The sequence below is a fragment of the Camelina sativa genome, chromosome 14 (genome assembly GCF_030686135.1).
Source record: "Camelina sativa cultivar CO46 ecotype springtype chromosome 14, ASM3068613v1".
Classification (NCBI taxonomy): domain Eukaryota; kingdom Viridiplantae; phylum Streptophyta; class Magnoliopsida; order Brassicales; family Brassicaceae; genus Camelina; species Camelina sativa.
In genome coordinates this window covers 13,564,270-13,582,008 of record NC_141893.1, presented here as the reverse complement: position 1 = coordinate 13,582,008, position 17,739 = coordinate 13,564,270, and the positions used below count along the sequence as shown (strand labels likewise).

The 17,739-nt window shown below is 33.5% G+C and overlaps 1 protein-coding gene and 1 pseudogene across 2 annotated transcripts; both read left to right on the top strand.

Annotated features, from left to right (window-relative positions):
• The first annotated feature begins 104 nt into the window (after positions 1-104).
• On the top strand, positions 105-2,103 carry LOC104741534 (NADH dehydrogenase [ubiquinone] iron-sulfur protein 1, mitochondrial-like; annotated as a pseudogene). Its single transcript, XR_015580792.1, has 4 exons — positions 105-171; positions 393-838; positions 921-1,299; positions 1,490-2,103. The product of XR_015580792.1 is annotated as an NADH dehydrogenase [ubiquinone] iron-sulfur protein 1, mitochondrial-like (transcript).
• A 10,348-nt stretch (positions 2,104-12,451) lies between these two features.
• LOC104776974 (protein MEI2-like 5) lies at positions 12,452-16,779 on the top strand. The gene is made up of 12 exons (XM_010462417.3): positions 12,452-12,779; positions 13,307-13,455; positions 13,545-13,984; positions 14,096-14,254; positions 14,348-14,464; positions 14,585-14,736; positions 14,823-14,911; positions 14,997-15,894; positions 15,976-16,060; positions 16,143-16,211; positions 16,292-16,474; positions 16,605-16,779. The coding sequence occupies exons 2-12, from the start codon at positions 13,329-13,331 to the stop codon at positions 16,677-16,679; spliced, it is 2,394 nt and encodes a 797-aa protein (XP_010460719.1). The 5' UTR covers positions 12,452-12,779; positions 13,307-13,328; the 3' UTR covers positions 16,680-16,779.
• Positions 16,780-17,739: the final 960 nt, after the last annotated feature.

The window sequence follows — 17,739 nt, the reverse complement described above, 5'->3', positions numbered from 1 at the left end:
AAGTACCTGAAGGTTTCACGGTTCTTCAGGCGTGTGAGGTCGCCGGAGTTGATATCCCGAGGTTTTGTTACCATTCGCGATTGTCTATTGCTGGAAACTGTCGGATGTATCTTGTTGAGGTTGAGAAGTCTCCTAAACCTATGGCGTCGTGTGCCATGCCTGCACTTCCCGGTTAGTTTACTAAAAGATTTCATTTTTATGGAATTTGGATTCGAAATGCTGAGGGATTGGTGTGATCATTGATTGGTATAAAAACTTGCGACTTAATGCTTTATTAAAATGCTCTTTGACGATTACAAGTAATTGTAGATGATGATGATGATGATGATGATGATGATGATGATGATGATGATGATGACGACGATAATGATTGTGATGACTTGATTTTGGAGATTCCTCTAGATGTTTTCGTTTTTGGCATCTTGTTGCTCATTTTGACTTGAGCTGCCCCTTCGATAACTCTTCAGCGTTTAGTATATTTTTTCTCTGAGAACAAAAACTGGAAGAATATATACATATGGGATTTAATGATTGTGTTTTTCAGGTGTGTACGATTTGCCACAGAAGTTGCTGGGGTTCAGGATCTTGGCATTCTTGGTCGTGGTAGTGGAGAAGAAATTGGAATATATGTTGAGAAACTTATGACCGGTGAACTATCTGGAAATGTCATAGACATCTGTCCTGTTGGAGCTCTGACGTCGAAGCCCTTTGCTTTCAAAGCCAGAAGCTGTGAATTGAAAGGAACAGAGACCATTGATGTTACTGATGCTGTTGGGTCAACATCCGTGTTGATAGTAGAGGACATGAGGTGATGCGTATCCTTCGACGCCTTAATGAGGTATGCCACTTACTTGGTCATTGTCATGAAAAAAGGTAGTTTGTTATGAACCACGTTGAACCCATGATTTTCCTTTTGCTAGGATATAAATGAAGAATGGATTTCTGACAAAACTCGATTCAGCTATGATGGCCTGAAAAGACAAAGGCTGATCGACCCTATGGTTCGAGATGCGGATGGACGATTCAAGGCAGTGAGCTGGCGTGATGCCTTCGCTGTTGTGGGTGATATCATTCATCAAGTGAAGCCAAATGAGATTATTGGAATTGCAGGTCAACCATCTGATGCAGAATCCATGATGGTATTGAAGGACTTTGTGAACAGAATGGAATGGTTCAGAAAACGTCTGGTGTGAAGGAACAGCTGTTTGCGTTGATGCTGATCTTAGATACAGATATCTTATGAACACTAGCATTGCTGGACTTGAGAATGCAGATCTCTTTCTTCTTATTGGTACCCAGGTCATTTTCTTACTATTATCTCTTTGTAGGCTTACTAGTTCTGCATTAATATGCTTTGGAACAGTGACTATGAGTCTAAAACTAGATTGTTGTGTTTTAGATTTAACAATCTTGATATGAGTCAATGCTACATATTTTTGGCTTTTAGCTGTAACATTTACCTGATTCTTTTCTAAAATTACCACCCTAGGGTTGAACCTGCCATAGTGAATGCTAGAATCCGCAAGACAGTCCGTGCATCTAATGCTAAGGTTGCATACATTGGCCCCCCTTCAGATTTCAACTATAATTTGCAAACATCAGGGGACTCGTCCCGATACTCTCAAGGAAATTGCTGAGGGAAGTCACCCATTTTGCTCGGCTCTCAAGAATGCCAAAAACCCTGCAATCATTGTTGGTGCCGGACTCTTCAATAGGACCGATAAAGATGCAATTCTCTCTGTTGTTGAATCAATTGCGCAAGCCAACAATGTCATCCTTCGTCTACTTGATGGGATCAGACGATGTAGATGCTGACAAGATCCCAAAAGACGCATTTGTTGTTTACCAAGGACACCATGGTCGTTCCTCTCTCTCTCCCCCAAAATAAAGGTATGGATTCAAAGTTTGCTCGTCTCTTTTAGTTACAGCTAAGCTGTGTATCATTGGATGTTGCTTGTGGCATTTTGTGTGTGTTCTTCTTAGTAGGAAGTTTTTCTATATAATTGAATTGTTCATGTGTACACAATAGATTCTCTAGATATATAGAATAATATGTTTGTAAAAGAACAAAGAGTGATATAGATTTTTGATTTATTGCTTCTACTTTGTCCTCTTTTGTTTTTGTTTTGGGGTCCAACAACGATACTGAAACATGAAACCAACCTACGATATAAAGTAATTAACAAGTACATATGTATGATTGTAATGTAGTGTATAGTTTGCGTAATCATTTTAGAACCCTAAGAAAAAGGAAACATGGGGATAATAAGAAGGAATTTGTATTCTATGACGCAAAGCAAACGAAGGTCTTTTAACTTTACACTCGGACGTCCTTCAGACAGCGACTCTGTTTTTTACCAAACCCCTCTCTCGACTTCAAACCAAAATATTGTAGTTCTCTATTTGTAATTTTGTACTAATGAATTGAGCTAATTTTCTAGTAGTACAATTATTTCAATAGAATTGGTTCAACTAACTCTTTTAACCAAGGAAACAAGAGAAAAAAGACAACTTTGCTAAAAACCGAAACGAACCCAAACTATTTTAGTACACAATCTACAAGTGACGTCCGTACGCAACTGTCACCTATGGCTATGGGATTTTTTAAGTCAATGCCCTAATAATCTTTTCAAGAAATCAAAATAATATCTAAATTCCAAAAATGTAATTATATATCCGGAGAAAAAGTACAAATATTCCAATTTTTATATGCCTTTTATTTACGTCACACCTAAAATTTACTTGTATATTTTTTTCAAATTTTTTTTTTTTTTGTTTCAACCACATAAAAATAGCAATACTAATTGACCATGTCAAATTTGGACTTTCATAATATTATGAACTGAGCTCGATATAATTTATCACAGGATTGAATCAGTCACTGCAGTTTACAATATTTTTTCCTTCCTACAATAATAACAAATCTTACCAGTTAACGTATAAGGTCATTTCCACTCTAAGTTATTCTTATATTAATTAATCATATAATTAATACTAAATTAATTAAAGCATCTCTAATAGAATTTAAACAAAATCATCCTTCCACTAGAGAACCCAAAGAAGGTTGCTCAATCATTTAAATAATAATTTTTTAATTTATGTTTATTAATTATCAAACTTTAATAATCTAAAATGACAAAACAATTATTAAATTTTTTTATATTACATTAAATAGAAAACAATAAAATTTAACAAACTTTGGAATATTAAACATATTTTACAAAATTCGGACTAGTAAACTTATTTAAAAATTTTGAAATATTAAACATATTAAAGAAAATTCAGAATAAGATTTATTGTGCGGTTGCACCAAATTTTTGTCAGATATGCTCAATCAAGTCTTCTTGCAAAAGATTATGCATTTGTGTATCATGAACGTCATTTCGAATGCCCATCATATTATTTAGATTTGTTGGCATATATGTAGAAAACGACAAATCGACATGTGAAGTTCCGCTTCCTTCTCCGTGATAGAACTCCGATGGATAGTAGAAATTATAGTCATGTCATTCGTCTTCCACTATCATGTTATGCAATATGATACATGCTCTCATTATTTTCCAAATTTTCCCTTTATCCCAAAAAGTGCGGGATTCTTCACGATTGCAAATCGGGCTTGCAGGACTCCAAATGCACGCTCAATCTTTCCAGCATCCTTCATGATATTGAGTAAAGAGTTTTGCTTTTCGGCCACGTGGAAGCGTAATTGATTGGATGAAAGTTGCCCATTTGGGATAGATACCGTCAGTGAGGTAGTACGCCATATTGTATTGTCGTCCATTGACAAAATATGTAACTAAACACCGTGGAGTCCTATCAGAAGACTTCACCTAAACACCGTGGAGTCCCGCCGAGAGCAGCCGTGAAAAGCAAAGGAACAAGTCAAGATAATGTTGTCCCTCACCCTGAGGAGGTAAAGGATCCCAAGAAGAAGAAAGCCTCTAGAACAAAGAAGCCATCAGATGGTCCGGAGGAGTCCGTAACTCCCCCGAACCTCCAGCGTGAGACCATTGATTGCATACCGTCAAGGGGCTAGGGCTATTGTTCATCCTCGTCGACTAGTAGGGAAGTGGATTACGTCCTTGCTAGGTTATATTATGATCAGGAGTATGGCTTACATTGTGTTTCTACCAATTTGGCAAGCGTTTGAGAATCTATCCTTCATTATGAAGAGCAGAAGAGTGGGTCAAATTTCAGTGGGTGGAGACTTCTCTTACCAACGATACATGAACTTTCACAAGTAGATGCTCATATCCTCATCCTCTGGTTTGGAGAGTAAGAGGATCCCCTCCATTCATGTGGACATTGAAGGCGGAGATAACGTTGGGACGGCGATAGAGGTCACGTGCTATGACTCTTCGCTCTCGGTTTACAAGATCTTGTTGGCATGGTGTGGCTGTTTCGCGAGAGTTATCTCTCGTCCTACTTGTGGTCTCCCTTTTCAGGGATCCAGTGTCACGACACTTTCGACGCAAGGAGGACTCATCAAAACTACAGAAGACTCTTGCTTCTCGTGTGGCATTCTCCCTCAACACAGATGATGGCAAGCTTTTGGCGTGTCTTTTGTCTTATTGAGTGGCCTATCTATTTCGGGTTGGTGTTATCTTATTGGGTTTGGTCCCTATGTCTTATGATCTGTCTTATGTTCTGTATTAGTTTAAGTTTATCTTTTTATTTTGTCCGGGTCTATTGTTTCGGTAGAACAAACACCCGTGAACCATCTTTTTCCCATGTAAGGTCACCGGGTTATGATTGGCTTCCCATAGGGGCAAGTTTGTATCTTGATCTGTTATCTAATGGCGTATGATTGACAAAAAAAAAAAAAAAAAAAAATCACGCTTTAACAAGAACACAAAGGCAAACAAAGCTACTCATTCATACCTTTTCAATTACCAACAAGATTAAGTCCTCTTCTCCACAGGAGATGAAACAACAACATTTAAAGGCCACAGGAGATGAAACAACAACATGCAATAATCGGAGATGAAAAGACTGACCTCCGCTCTCGTTGGTCGTGATAAACGAACCATCAGATCTAAGAGTTAACCCTAAACCTTCCGCCAGCGTTGGTCGTCAAAACCGAATCACCTTCATAAACCAACAAGCTTCCAGTTTTAGCCGGAAAAATCAAAGGATTCGAGGTAAATCGATTGATTTTTTCCGGCTAAAGGATGAATTTCTCTCGCCTTTGGAATCGAGAGAGAAGAGAGAGAACATCGGGGAAGAAAAAAAAATGGGGAAAAAAAATATTCAGTTTTATATTTATTTCTTCGACGAATGAGAATGTGCCATGTATCGTTTCTCATGGGTTGCTCAGATTGCTTCCCAGAGAAACGATACTCTCGTTAATGGACCGATAAATGGCTTTTTTATTTGTTTTTGGGCCCCGAAAAACTGAGCAACCCTGAGAGAACTCACCAGTGGAGATGTTTAGCAGAATATTCATTTTTATATTATTTCTCCTATGCTAGATTATATTTTAGAGGGGGGGTATTCAACTTATATTTTAGAAGATTTTAAAGTATTTTCAAAATCACTTGTTATTCAATTGATGATTTTTAAAAACCTTTTGAAATCCTATGTTATTGAACTTGACATTTATGTAAAATCACTTAAAATGATTCACAATCTCTTGTTATTCAATCCATAATTTATAAAACTTATTTAAAATCTACTGTTATTCAAAATATCACATTTTTTTTTAAAAGAGCTACTTTGAATGATTTTAAGAGATTTTTTTTTTGTTTTTTAGTTGAAAAATGTGACTTATAAAATCAAACCCTTTAATATGGAATTTTAAAGGATTTACAAAATTCTTAAAAGTTTTGTTCCTGCAATTGGTTATAGCACGGGTTAGTCTAAGTAACGATCCTCCAACTGGTCATCACCTAAATTGGCCTAAGTAACAATCCTGCAACTGGTCATCACCAAGAGTTCTACGTTTTTTCTCTCTATTACCAAGCCTAAGACAAACCAGAAGATCAAATTCAACCATCCAAACCGCCTCCTTGCAAAGCGAATCCCCGGCAGCTCCCGACGAACTGGAAGACGAATAACCCATCTATAGATTTCTCCGGAAACCAGATTTCCGTAGAACCTAATTTCGTTTCAATCCGAGCTCCCTTCTGAGAGATATCGCAGTTTCTCTGCAACATACTCTATCCTTCAAAAACAGATCCGTCTGTTTTCGACCAGCCCAACTCGGGATCGATTTCCCAGCTTTCTATAGAACCCATTTTTATGTTGATCGGACCTGTCTGCCGAGAGATATCGCTATCTCTCTGCAGCGTACTCAATCTGTTGAAACACAGATCCGTCTTTATCGCATCAGTCAGCTTCGAAATCGATTTTTGGACAAAATAATATGAATCATATTACGCATAACCTATCCACGGATAGCCTTTGGAGTCATCTTTCCAGAAAAGCCGACCTCAACTCAAACCGATGTATCTACCGAAGGATATCACCCTATCTCCGGAACAGACACATCCTGTTGGAAACCCTAGCTATCAGCTCGCCGTCACGACTTGGAGAGCAGTTTGCCACCGATATAGAAGGAACCCAGAGCTGGTATGCATATAAATTTGAAGCCCCAAGGCTTATCATTCTAATGAGGCCGACCTTGTCTCAATCAGCAGTGTCTACCGGAAGATATCACTCTATCTCCACAAATGATCAATAATGTTAAAAACAAAAACGATGGTGTATTTTGAAACATTCTAAAATCACTCACAAAATTTGTCAAAATCTAACAGATTGTCATTTCATTTTCATTTTCTTAATATAAAAATTCTAACAAATTACTCAAATCTTCTAAAATCTTACTCAAATTTTGTAAAATTCTAAAATATTAAAATCCCACCAAATCTTTTAAAACATAAGTTCAATATCTCCCTCTTAGACACTAATTTGTGTTATTCAAAATTTACTGGTTTATCTTATAAAAGATTCATGGTATTAGCATTATGGCATATGCTTCAAGATTATACTGACGTGTCTTCGCAATATCCTCTTTTTCTAAACATCACCCAAGCCGTAAAGCAATAAGACTAGAAATTTGTGGATCAGACTAATTTAAAAAAAAAACTAAGTCTATGATATTAATCCAAGTGAGCCTATGATGTTAACCCCTTATTAATTTTTCTTTTTGGATTCTGTACTATATAACTATTATATATACTATATATTATAGCTCTAACGTGAAGAAATAAAACTAGCAAATAAAATAATTTAAGGGGACCAGTTATATGATGCAGTGTGGTCTATCTAAACTTCTTAGCAAATTACTATTGTTTAATTTCTGTAATTAACTATAGCCATCATGCTGACTCGGTCCTATTCATTGAATTTCACTAATCCTCTATTAATATTCTTCTAAAATGGATATATCAATGTTTTATATTCCTCTTAACATGTTTTTAATTCATTAAACAACGCTTCGAATCCATGAATATCATTAAGCAATTCATCTTACAAAGTAGTTGTAATCATCACGTATCTTCGTTACGAATTATAAAGTGTATATATATATATATATAGATAATTGGGGGCTGCATTATTTTCTTCATTCTGTGGACGATGACTTGACATCTCAATTGTTATGGGGACTATATAAATAGAAAACATTATCTATACTAATCCAAGGCACTTAAAAAAAAAACTTATTCGACTTTTCCGACCTCCCCGCGTATAATTTGTCATGTATGTTACGTTCGATACTAAAGAATAAAAGATGAATACAATTTCAATCATTGATCTGAGACACAGTAAAACCTCTATAAATTAATAATGTTGGAACCAAGATTAAACTTTCGGATGTTATAAATTTTATGGTTTAGGAATTGAACTTGTAATATTTATAATGCATTGTTGACAATAAATTACAAATACTATAAACAAATTGACTTATACACATGACATATATAAATTCAAATTTATGAATAATAATAATATTAATTCTCATATTTTAATAATCTGTCTAATTATCAAATTGTAAATGATGCATATCTAAAAATTAAAACTTTAAAATTTAATTATTTGTATGACATGTTATAAAATATTTTAGAGATATCATTATAGTTTGAAAATACAACATTACAAATGTTCTATAGAAATGAGTTTTAGGAGAAACATACACTATTATATCAGTATATATATATATATATATAAATTTACATGATTATTAATTTATGATATTATTGGGACCATATTTTACATTGAGATTTCAAAAAAATTATTATCTTATTATCTTATCGAATATTGTTAATTTTTACACTGGCCCGACTTGGGACCAGCAAAATTTATTAACTTATAGTGATTATTAATTTATAGAATATTAATTTATAGAGGTTTTACTGTATATAGGGGAAAATAAAAAAACTAATACTATATAGTATGTTTGAAATAAATTCCATCTAACCAACTGGTCACGTATCATAAAGATGTAGCATTTTTGGTCAAATATAAGTCTATTTGATGATTGGGTATGGGGTATAAGATCAATGCCGGGTGATTCTATTATTTCTATAGTTTATCGTATGTATTTATGTATGATGTTACACTAAACTGTATAAATTTTAGGGAATATGCACTAGATATCAAAAAATGAAAAAGAATTAAGTAACTATCATTGATATGATAGTGTGTTCATATATTACATGTTATTTGTTTAAATATCATGTCATTTTTTTAGAACGAAATTATATGTCGGTTTGGGTTTACAAATGAAATGGTTAGGGTTTAGATTTTACAATTAGAACGAAATTATATGTCGGTTTGGGTTCACAAATGAGATGGTGAGGGTTTAGATTTTACAATTAGAACGAATTTATATGTCGGTTTGGGTTTACAAATGAGATGGTTAGGGTTTAGATTTTACAATTAGAATGAATTTATATGTCGGTTTGGGTTTACAAATGAGATGGTTAGGGTTTAGATTTTATAATTAGAACGAAATTATGTCAGTTTGGGTTCACATATTATATGTCGGTTTGGGTTCACAAATGAGATGGTTAGGGTTTAGATTTTACAATTAGAACGAAATTATATGTTGGTTTGGGTTCACATATTATATGTCGGTTTGGGTTCACATATGAGATGGTTAGAGTTTAGATTTTATAATTAAAACGAGATTATTTGTCGGTTTGGGTTTACAATCAAAAGCTATTTAGTTCAATATAACATGTAAAATATAAATATTACATGTTATTTTAAGAAATCACACCAAATTTTTACTCTTTCTATCTGACACTAAAAAAAAAATTGATTGTGTTTTTTTATTTTTAAAAAAATATAGGTCCTATAATATTTTCCTATAAAAAATTATTATTGTGGTATTTTTTTTATTTTACTCTGCTATCTAATAATATTACCCAAAACTTTAATAGAGGTTGTGTGAGTCGTTGACTCCATCCGCTGTTCGACAATATGTATTCTATTTCCTTTGGATAATACTCAGTCAAATTAAGCAAACATATTGACTCCGTTTCTATCCAACTGCCATAAAAAAAATGTAAAAAGCTACGAAGAATTTATGGGTATGATTTGAAACTTTTTAAAGCCAATCAATTATATATTTTCAAAAATTAAAGTTGTTAAAGATTAAGATATACATTAACTTTTAGTTTGCTCAAAACAAAAGTTTATCTAATCTTATACTATATGGATATTTGGATAATCTCTTGTCAAAAAATTTCATGTAAACCTGAAACAATAAGAAATATGGAAATGCGATCATGGATTAAAATTTCGTAAAGATACATATTGTACATACCAAACGAATCGAAAATATTTAGTTGGGATATCCATTAGTTATCCCATTACATTAGACAGTAGTAAATGTGTAAGGATTAAAAAAAATAAAAAAGAATGATACGACAAAATAAAATACTCAATCTCAACATATTTATGGATAGAGTTACTGAAAAGATTATATAACAGAGATAAACACGGAAGTGTCAAAATCATACTTACTTGTAAAAATAAAAATAAAAAAGTGTATTATTTGTTTAAAAAAAAAGTGTATTGATTATTATAAAAAAGGTGTATTGAATTGAAAAATAAAAAAAAAGTGTATTGATTATTATAAATTATAATGCATTGTTGAACTTGTAATATTTATAATGCATTGTTGACAATAAATTACAAATACTATAAACAAATTGACTTATACACATGACATATATAAATTCAAATTTATGAATAATAATAATATTAATTCTCATATTTTAATAATCTGTCTAATTATCAAATTGTAAATGATGCATATCTAAAAATTAAAACTTTAAAATTTAATTATTTGTATGACATGTTATAAAATATTTTAGAGATATCATTATAGTTTGAAAATACAACATTACAAATGTTCTATAGAAATGAGTTTTAGGAGAAACATACACTATTATATCAGTATATATATATATATATATAAATTTACATGATTATTAATTTATGATATTATTGGGACCATATTTTACATTGAGATTTCAAAAAAATTATTATCTTATTATCTTATCGAATATTGTTAATTTTTACACTGGCCCGACTTGGGACCAGCAAAATTTATTAACTTATAGTGATTATTAATTTATAGAATATTAATTTATAGAGGTTTTACTGTATATAGGGGAAAATAAAAAAACTAATACTATATAGTATGTTTGAAATAAATTCCATCTAACCAACTGGTCACGTATCATAAAGATGTAGCATTTTTGGTCAAATATAAGTCTATTTGATGATTGGGTATGGGGTATAAGATCAATGCCGGGTGATTCTATTATTTCTATAGTTTATCGTATGTATTTATGTATGATGTTACACTAAACTGTATAAATTTTAGGGAATATGCACTAGATATCAAAAAATGAAAAAGAATTAAGTAACTATCATTGATATGATAGTGTGTTCATATATTACATGTTATTTGTTTAAATATCATGTCATTTTTTTAGAACGAAATTATATGTCGGTTTGGGTTTACAAATGAAATGGTTAGGGTTTAGATTTTACAATTAGAACGAAATTATATGTCGGTTTGGGTTCACAAATGAGATGGTGAGGGTTTAGATTTTACAATTAGAACGAATTTATATGTCGGTTTGGGTTTACAAATGAGATGGTTAGGGTTTAGATTTTACAATTAGAATGAATTTATATGTCGGTTTGGGTTTACAAATGAGATGGTTAGGGTTTAGATTTTATAATTAGAACGAAATTATGTCAGTTTGGGTTCACATATTATATGTCGGTTTGGGTTCACAAATGAGATGGTTAGGGTTTAGATTTTACAATTAGAACGAAATTATATGTTGGTTTGGGTTCACATATTATATGTCGGTTTGGGTTCACATATGAGATGGTTAGAGTTTAGATTTTATAATTAAAACGAGATTATTTGTCGGTTTGGGTTTACAATCAAAAGCTATTTAGTTCAATATAACATGTAAAATATAAATATTACATGTTATTTTAAGAAATCACACCAAATTTTTACTCTTTCTATCTGACACTAAAAAAAAAATTGATTGTGTTTTTTTATTTTTAAAAAAATATAGGTCCTATAATATTTTCCTATAAAAAATTATTATTGTGGTATTTTTTTTATTTTACTCTGCTATCTAATAATATTACCCAAAACTTTAATAGAGGTTGTGTGAGTCGTTGACTCCATCCGCTGTTCGACAATATGTATTCTATTTCCTTTGGATAATACTCAGTCAAATTAAGCAAACATATTGACTCCGTTTCTATCCAACTGCCATAAAAAAAATGTAAAAAGCTACGAAGAATTTATGGGTATGATTTGAAACTTTTTAAAGCCAATCAATTATATATTTTCAAAAATTAAAGTTGTTAAAGATTAAGATATACATTAACTTTTAGTTTGCTCAAAACAAAAGTTTATCTAATCTTATACTATATGGATATTTGGATAATCTCTTGTCAAAAAATTTCATGTAAACCTGAAACAATAAGAAATATGGAAATGCGATCATGGATTAAAATTTCGTAAAGATACATATTGTACATACCAAACGAATCGAAAATATTTAGTTGGGATATCCATTAGTTATCCCATTACATTAGACAGTAGTAAATGTGTAAGGATTAAAAAAAATAAAAAAGAATGATACGACAAAATAAAATACTCAATCTCAACATATTTATGGATAGAGTTACTGAAAAGATTATATAACAGAGATAAACACGGAAGTGTCAAAATCATACTTACTTGTAAAAATAAAAATAAAAAAGTGTATTATTTGTTTAAAAAAAAAGTGTATTGATTATTATAAAAAAGGTGTATTGAATTGAAAAATAAAAAAAAAGTGTATTGATTATTATAAAAAAGGTGTATTGAATTGAAAAAAAAAAAGTGTTAAAAAATACAAAAAAAAAAAAAAATCGGACTCAAAAAATGTATTTAAATACAGTTAAGAAAAAAAAAACCTCCTTTAGACACATCAATCATTCTCAATCCTTTCTCTCTCTCAATTTTTTTAATTTATTTTCTTCCTCTCATATTATTACTGTTGTTTCTTCTCTCTCTCTCTTCTCTATTAAACCCCCAGAAAAAAAAACAAAAAAAAATGAAAGAGACAAGTCCAAATTTTCTTCCTTCTTCTCTCTAATTTTATTTTTGTTGTTTCTGTGCTTTGTGGGGGGGTTTATTTGTGTTTGGTTGGTAGAGATTCTTCTCTTTTTCTCTCTTGTTCATGCTTCGTTTGTATCGGTGATCATCGTCGTCGTCGGTGTTTTGGTAACTGCACATTTTTCAGGTATTAACTCTCTCTCTCTCTCTCTCTCTCTCTCTCTTTTTTAACTCTTCACTTTTTCCCATTTTGATTTCTGGGTTTTTGATGTTTTTTCTTCGCCTATTGATTGCTTCTTTTTTGGTCTGGGTTTTTGTCTATATAAGTCTAAACCCCTTCTTCTTAAATTGGTTTCTTCTGCTCTTTTTGTTTATGTCGGCGATTACGATCATTACTGTGACTTTAAAAAAAGGTTTTAGCTTCTGATGATCGGAGCATAGTTTCGTGTTTTTTTTTTTTTACCAAGCAGCAGTTCTGTTTTTCTTTGATTTTTTTATTTTGATTTCTTCCTTGGATCAATCTTTCTTGCTTGCATGTTAATTTTTCTACACATGACTTGAGATTTCTTATGTGTTGTTCACTCTTGTTATCTTGTTGATTAACTTATAGTATATCTGATCTGTGAAGTTTTTTTATGTATTTGGTTCCAGTTTGAATATGATATTATAAATGTGAGCTGATGGGTTTGTTTTTTTTTTTTACTTTGCAAACAGATCAAAGAAAGAAGTTACTGAAATGGATATACCACACGAAGCTGAGGCTGGAGCTTGGGGAATCCTCCCTGGCTTTGGTCGTCACCATCATCCTTCCAGCGATGCTACTTTGTTCTCCAGTTCTTTACCTGTTCTTCCCCATGGAAAACGTACTAACCAAATTCCCTTAGATCTTTACATATGGGGACGTATACATATCTTCCTCTCTTTAGCTTACAAAGTTTGCTTTTTTTTGCAGTTCAAATGATTGATAACAGAGATAGTTTCTCAAGGATAGATGATACGGCTGTTTCTCGTGCAAACAAGTTTCACGAAAGTGTTGATGACGTTGAATCTCATTCCATTGGAAACCTGCTTCCTGATGAAGAAGATCTATTGACAGGGATGATGGATGAACTTGAACTGGGCGAGCTACCAGATGCTGATGATTTCGATCTTTTTGGTAGTGGAGGAGGAATGGAACTTGACACTGATTTTAGGGACAACTTGAGCATGACTGGTCCTCCAAGATTGTCCCTTTCAAGTCTTGGTGGAAACGCAATTCCGCCATTTAATATTCAAAATGGTGCTGGCACTGTTGCTGGTGAGCATCCTTACGGTGAACACCCCTCGAGAACATTGTTTGTCCGGAATATTAACAGTAATGTAGAGGACTCTGAACTCAGAACTCTCTTTGAGGTAACTTCAACTAAAATTGACCTGACACTGTTGGATTTGTTTTAACAAACTTACTCTACAGACACTGATGGGTTATGTTTTGTGTTTTTTTTTGTTTTTATGATGTGGCAGCAATACGGTGACATTAGAACGCTCTATACTACTTGTAAGCATAGGGGATTTGTCATGATATCTTATTATGACATTCGTTCTGCTCGAATGGCTATGCGGTCTTTACAGAATAAGCCTTTAAGACGGAGAAAATTGGATATTCACTTCTCAATTCCCAAGGTTTGCTAGTGGTTCTTTTTTAACACTACTGTCAACGATTCTTGTTGCAGCTCTAATTTGCTTCTATTGTACCTCTTTCCTGTGTTTCTGTAGGATAATCCATCTGAGAAGGATATGAATCAGGGGACATTAGTGGTTTTTAACCTGGATCCTTCAATTTCTAATGATGACTTGCATGGTATTTTTGGTGCACATGGCGAGATCAAAGAGGTAATAGATATCTTTCTGTATATTTTTTATGACAAACAGCGTATTTGATACTGTGGAGCTGGTTTGAAAGAAAGAAAAACATCCATTTTAAGTACTGTTTTTTTTCCTCCTGAAAACCAGATAAGAGAAACACCACATAAGAGGCATCACAAATTCGTCGAGTTTTATGATGTTCGAGGTGCTGAAGCAGCATTGAAGGCATTAAACAGGTGTGAGATTGCAGGAAAACGTATAAAGGTTGAACCTAGTCGCCCTGGTGGAGCTCGTCGAAGGTTTGTATCTTTCTTGGATCTGTTACATACAATAATTAATGCCATTATATTTATTACGTCTGACCATTTATTATTTGCTCTACTAGCCTGATGTTGCAACTTAACCAAGAACTTGAAAACGATGATTTGCATTACCTACCTATGATTGGTTCACCCATGGCGAACTCTCCTCCAAGTGAGTATATTTGTATATGCTTCTCTTTAAACAAAATTGTAATTTTGACATCCTCAAAGGCTAAAACTGTTTGATTTGGTGGCAGGTAACTGGCTGCTGAATAGTCCTGTGGAGGGTAGTCCACTTCAAAGTGTACTTAGCAGGTCACCAGTTTTCGGGTTAAGTCCTACAAGGAACAGCCACTTGTCTGGTTTGGCGTCTGCTCTAAATTCACAAGGACCAAGCTCGAAGCTTGCACCCATTGGCAGGGCTCAAATTGGTAGCAACGTCTTCCAACAGTCATCACCTTTGTTCCAAGAGCCAAAGCTGGATAACAAGTACACCGGAAATCTCTCTCCTTCTGGTCCTTTGATCTCAAATGGAGGTGGAATTGAGACGTTGTCAGGTTCAGAGTTTCTCTGGGGAAGTCCTAATACACGCTCTGAACCTTCAAGTTCCTCGGTTTGGTCAACATCATCCACTGGAAATCCACTCTTCTCAGCTCGGGTAGACCGATCTGTTCCATTTCCGCATCAGCATCAGAATCAAAGTCGTAGTCATCATCACTTCCATGTTGGGTCTGCACCATCTGGTGTTCCTCTAGAAAAGCATTTTGGATTCGTCCCAGAGTCTTCAAAGGACACTTTATTCATGAACAGTGTTGGTCTTCAAGGAATGAGTGGAATGGGTCTCAACGGTGGAAGTTTCCCGTCAAAAATGACAAATAATGGGATCATGAACCCTGGAAGCATGGCTGAAAACGGGTTTTCAAGTTACAGAATGATGTCTTCACCGAGATTCTCCCCCATGTTCTTAAGCAGCGGTCTAAACCCAGGACGGGTCACCTCTGGCTTTGACGGTTTGTATGAAAATGGAAGGCCTCGTAGAGTCGAGAACAATTCGATCCAAGTTGAAAGCAGGAAACAGTTTCAACTTGATTTGGAAAAAATTCTTAAAGGAGAGGATTCTCGAACCACCTTGATGATTAAAAACATTCCAAACAAGTAAGCTTTTCTTTTCTTTATTGTTACTTATACGGTACAGCCTGATTCCTAATTGAGTTTCTTTCATGATGTTATCAACAGATACACCTCAAAGATGTTGTTAGCTGCGATTGATGAGAAGAACCAAGGGACTTACAACTTTCTCTATTTGCCCATTGATTTTAAGGTAAAGATTCATTAGGAATTCGAAGTTACAAATTCACTTAACTGATACTACAACGCACGGTTAATAACTGTTTGGTTTGCAGAACAAATGCAATGTTGGCTATGCATTCATCAATATGCTCTCTCCAGAACTCATCATTCCATTTTATGAGGTATCCTTTGTCTCTCCAATTTTCAATTAATAGTTAAGATCACTTGGATTACGAATTAACAGAAACATCCATTTTTGCAGGCTTTTAACGGGAAGAAGTGGGAGAAGTTTAACAGTGAGAAAGTAGCTTCACTAGCATATGCTCGGATACAAGGAAAATCTGCCCTTATAGCCCATTTTCAGAACTCAAGCTTGATGAATGAAGATATGCGTTGTCGTCCTATTATCTTCGACACCCCTAACAATCCAGACACTGTTGAACAGGTAAAAACATCACTCTTTGATCTGAAACAACTACAATCCAGATGATCCTGAAGGATGTTAATACTGCCTGCATTGTGGTTAGATATGATCTTAAGACTTGTTATGGTGTTTTTGTTTTTGTCTTTTATAGGTTGTTGATGAGGAAATTAAGAATGTGGATCTCCTTGACTCTCAGCTCGATGATGATGGCAGAGAGAGAAGCTGACATAAGAGTTAAAGAGGACTTTGAGTGTTGTAATATGGCTGTTTTTTTTTCCTAAGTACTAATTTTAACCGTACATATTGGTGAAAAGGCAGAGTTAACTGACGCTGATGCAGCACCCTGCAGAGTGTGTTTTCGATTTGCAGGTTTGAAAATGCTGCCTGCAGCTGTCGGAGAGTATTTACTCTGTTTTCGTTTCTTTCTTCATGTTTTTTTTTGGTTCCATGGAGTATATGTAAAAAGGAAAAAACCATGAATACTCGGTTTTATGTGGGTATTATGTTGTAACTCTTGTTACTTCTATTATAAGCTTTGGCAATTTGTACAGTAACAAAAAAAAGAGTACTCTCAAATCTTTTGTATTTTTCTAGATTTTTTTTTTCTTTTTCCTTCAGTCTTGTGTATTTTTTTTATTGGGTCCTATTGGTAATGTATCCAAAATTGTACAGAAAAACTGTAAGCTAGAACCGTAAGATGTTACGGAATAGTGCAAAACTGTAAGAAAAAGATGTTCATGAAAGCCATGGGCGGACCTAGGGTAGAAGCATGTGGGTCAATTGACCCTGGTGAAATTTTAAGTTTAGTTGAATTTTTAGGAAAAAAATCAAATTGACCCTGATAAAATAGCAGAATTGATCCTTATAAAAAAATTGATAACACAATTGACCTCTTAAATTATATTTTGACTCTGATGAATTGAATGCCTAGCTCCGCCACTGATGAAAGTTGTATCAAAAATCTGAGAATAAAGATTTTAATAAAGCTTTTGTGATTGGTAAAAAATCAAAGTTGTACAACTTTGTACTGTTTTAATTGTGTTCACCAATCAAAGCCATTGATAAAAAAAGTCTAAGTCTTATCAATATAATAACAAAAAAACAAGGATATAGCAAAAAAATAAAAGAACGTACATGAAAGGCTGAAATCAAAGAACATGATTGAAAGGTTGAAACTGAAGGACTTATGTCGGCATCAAAAACTGGCTTATCACTCGAATATTTTTCGTAGAAAAGAGAAGTTTCAAACCCAAAGTAAAAATAATCAATTGAGTTATGACAGTATT

Bases quoted from the DNA above. Each gene is read 5' to 3' on its own strand.
- LOC104776974 (XM_010462417.3), top strand. From the start codon at position 13,329: ATGGATATACCACACGAAGCTGAGGCTGGAGCTTGGGGAATCCTCCCT. The intron at 13,985-14,095 runs GTAACTTCAACT...ATGATGTGGCAG, and splicing joins AACTCAGAACTCTCTTTGAG to CAATACGGTGACATTAGAAC. The intron at 16,475-16,604 runs GTAAAAACATCA...TGTCTTTTATAG, and splicing joins ATCCAGACACTGTTGAACAG to GTTGTTGATGAGGAAATTAA.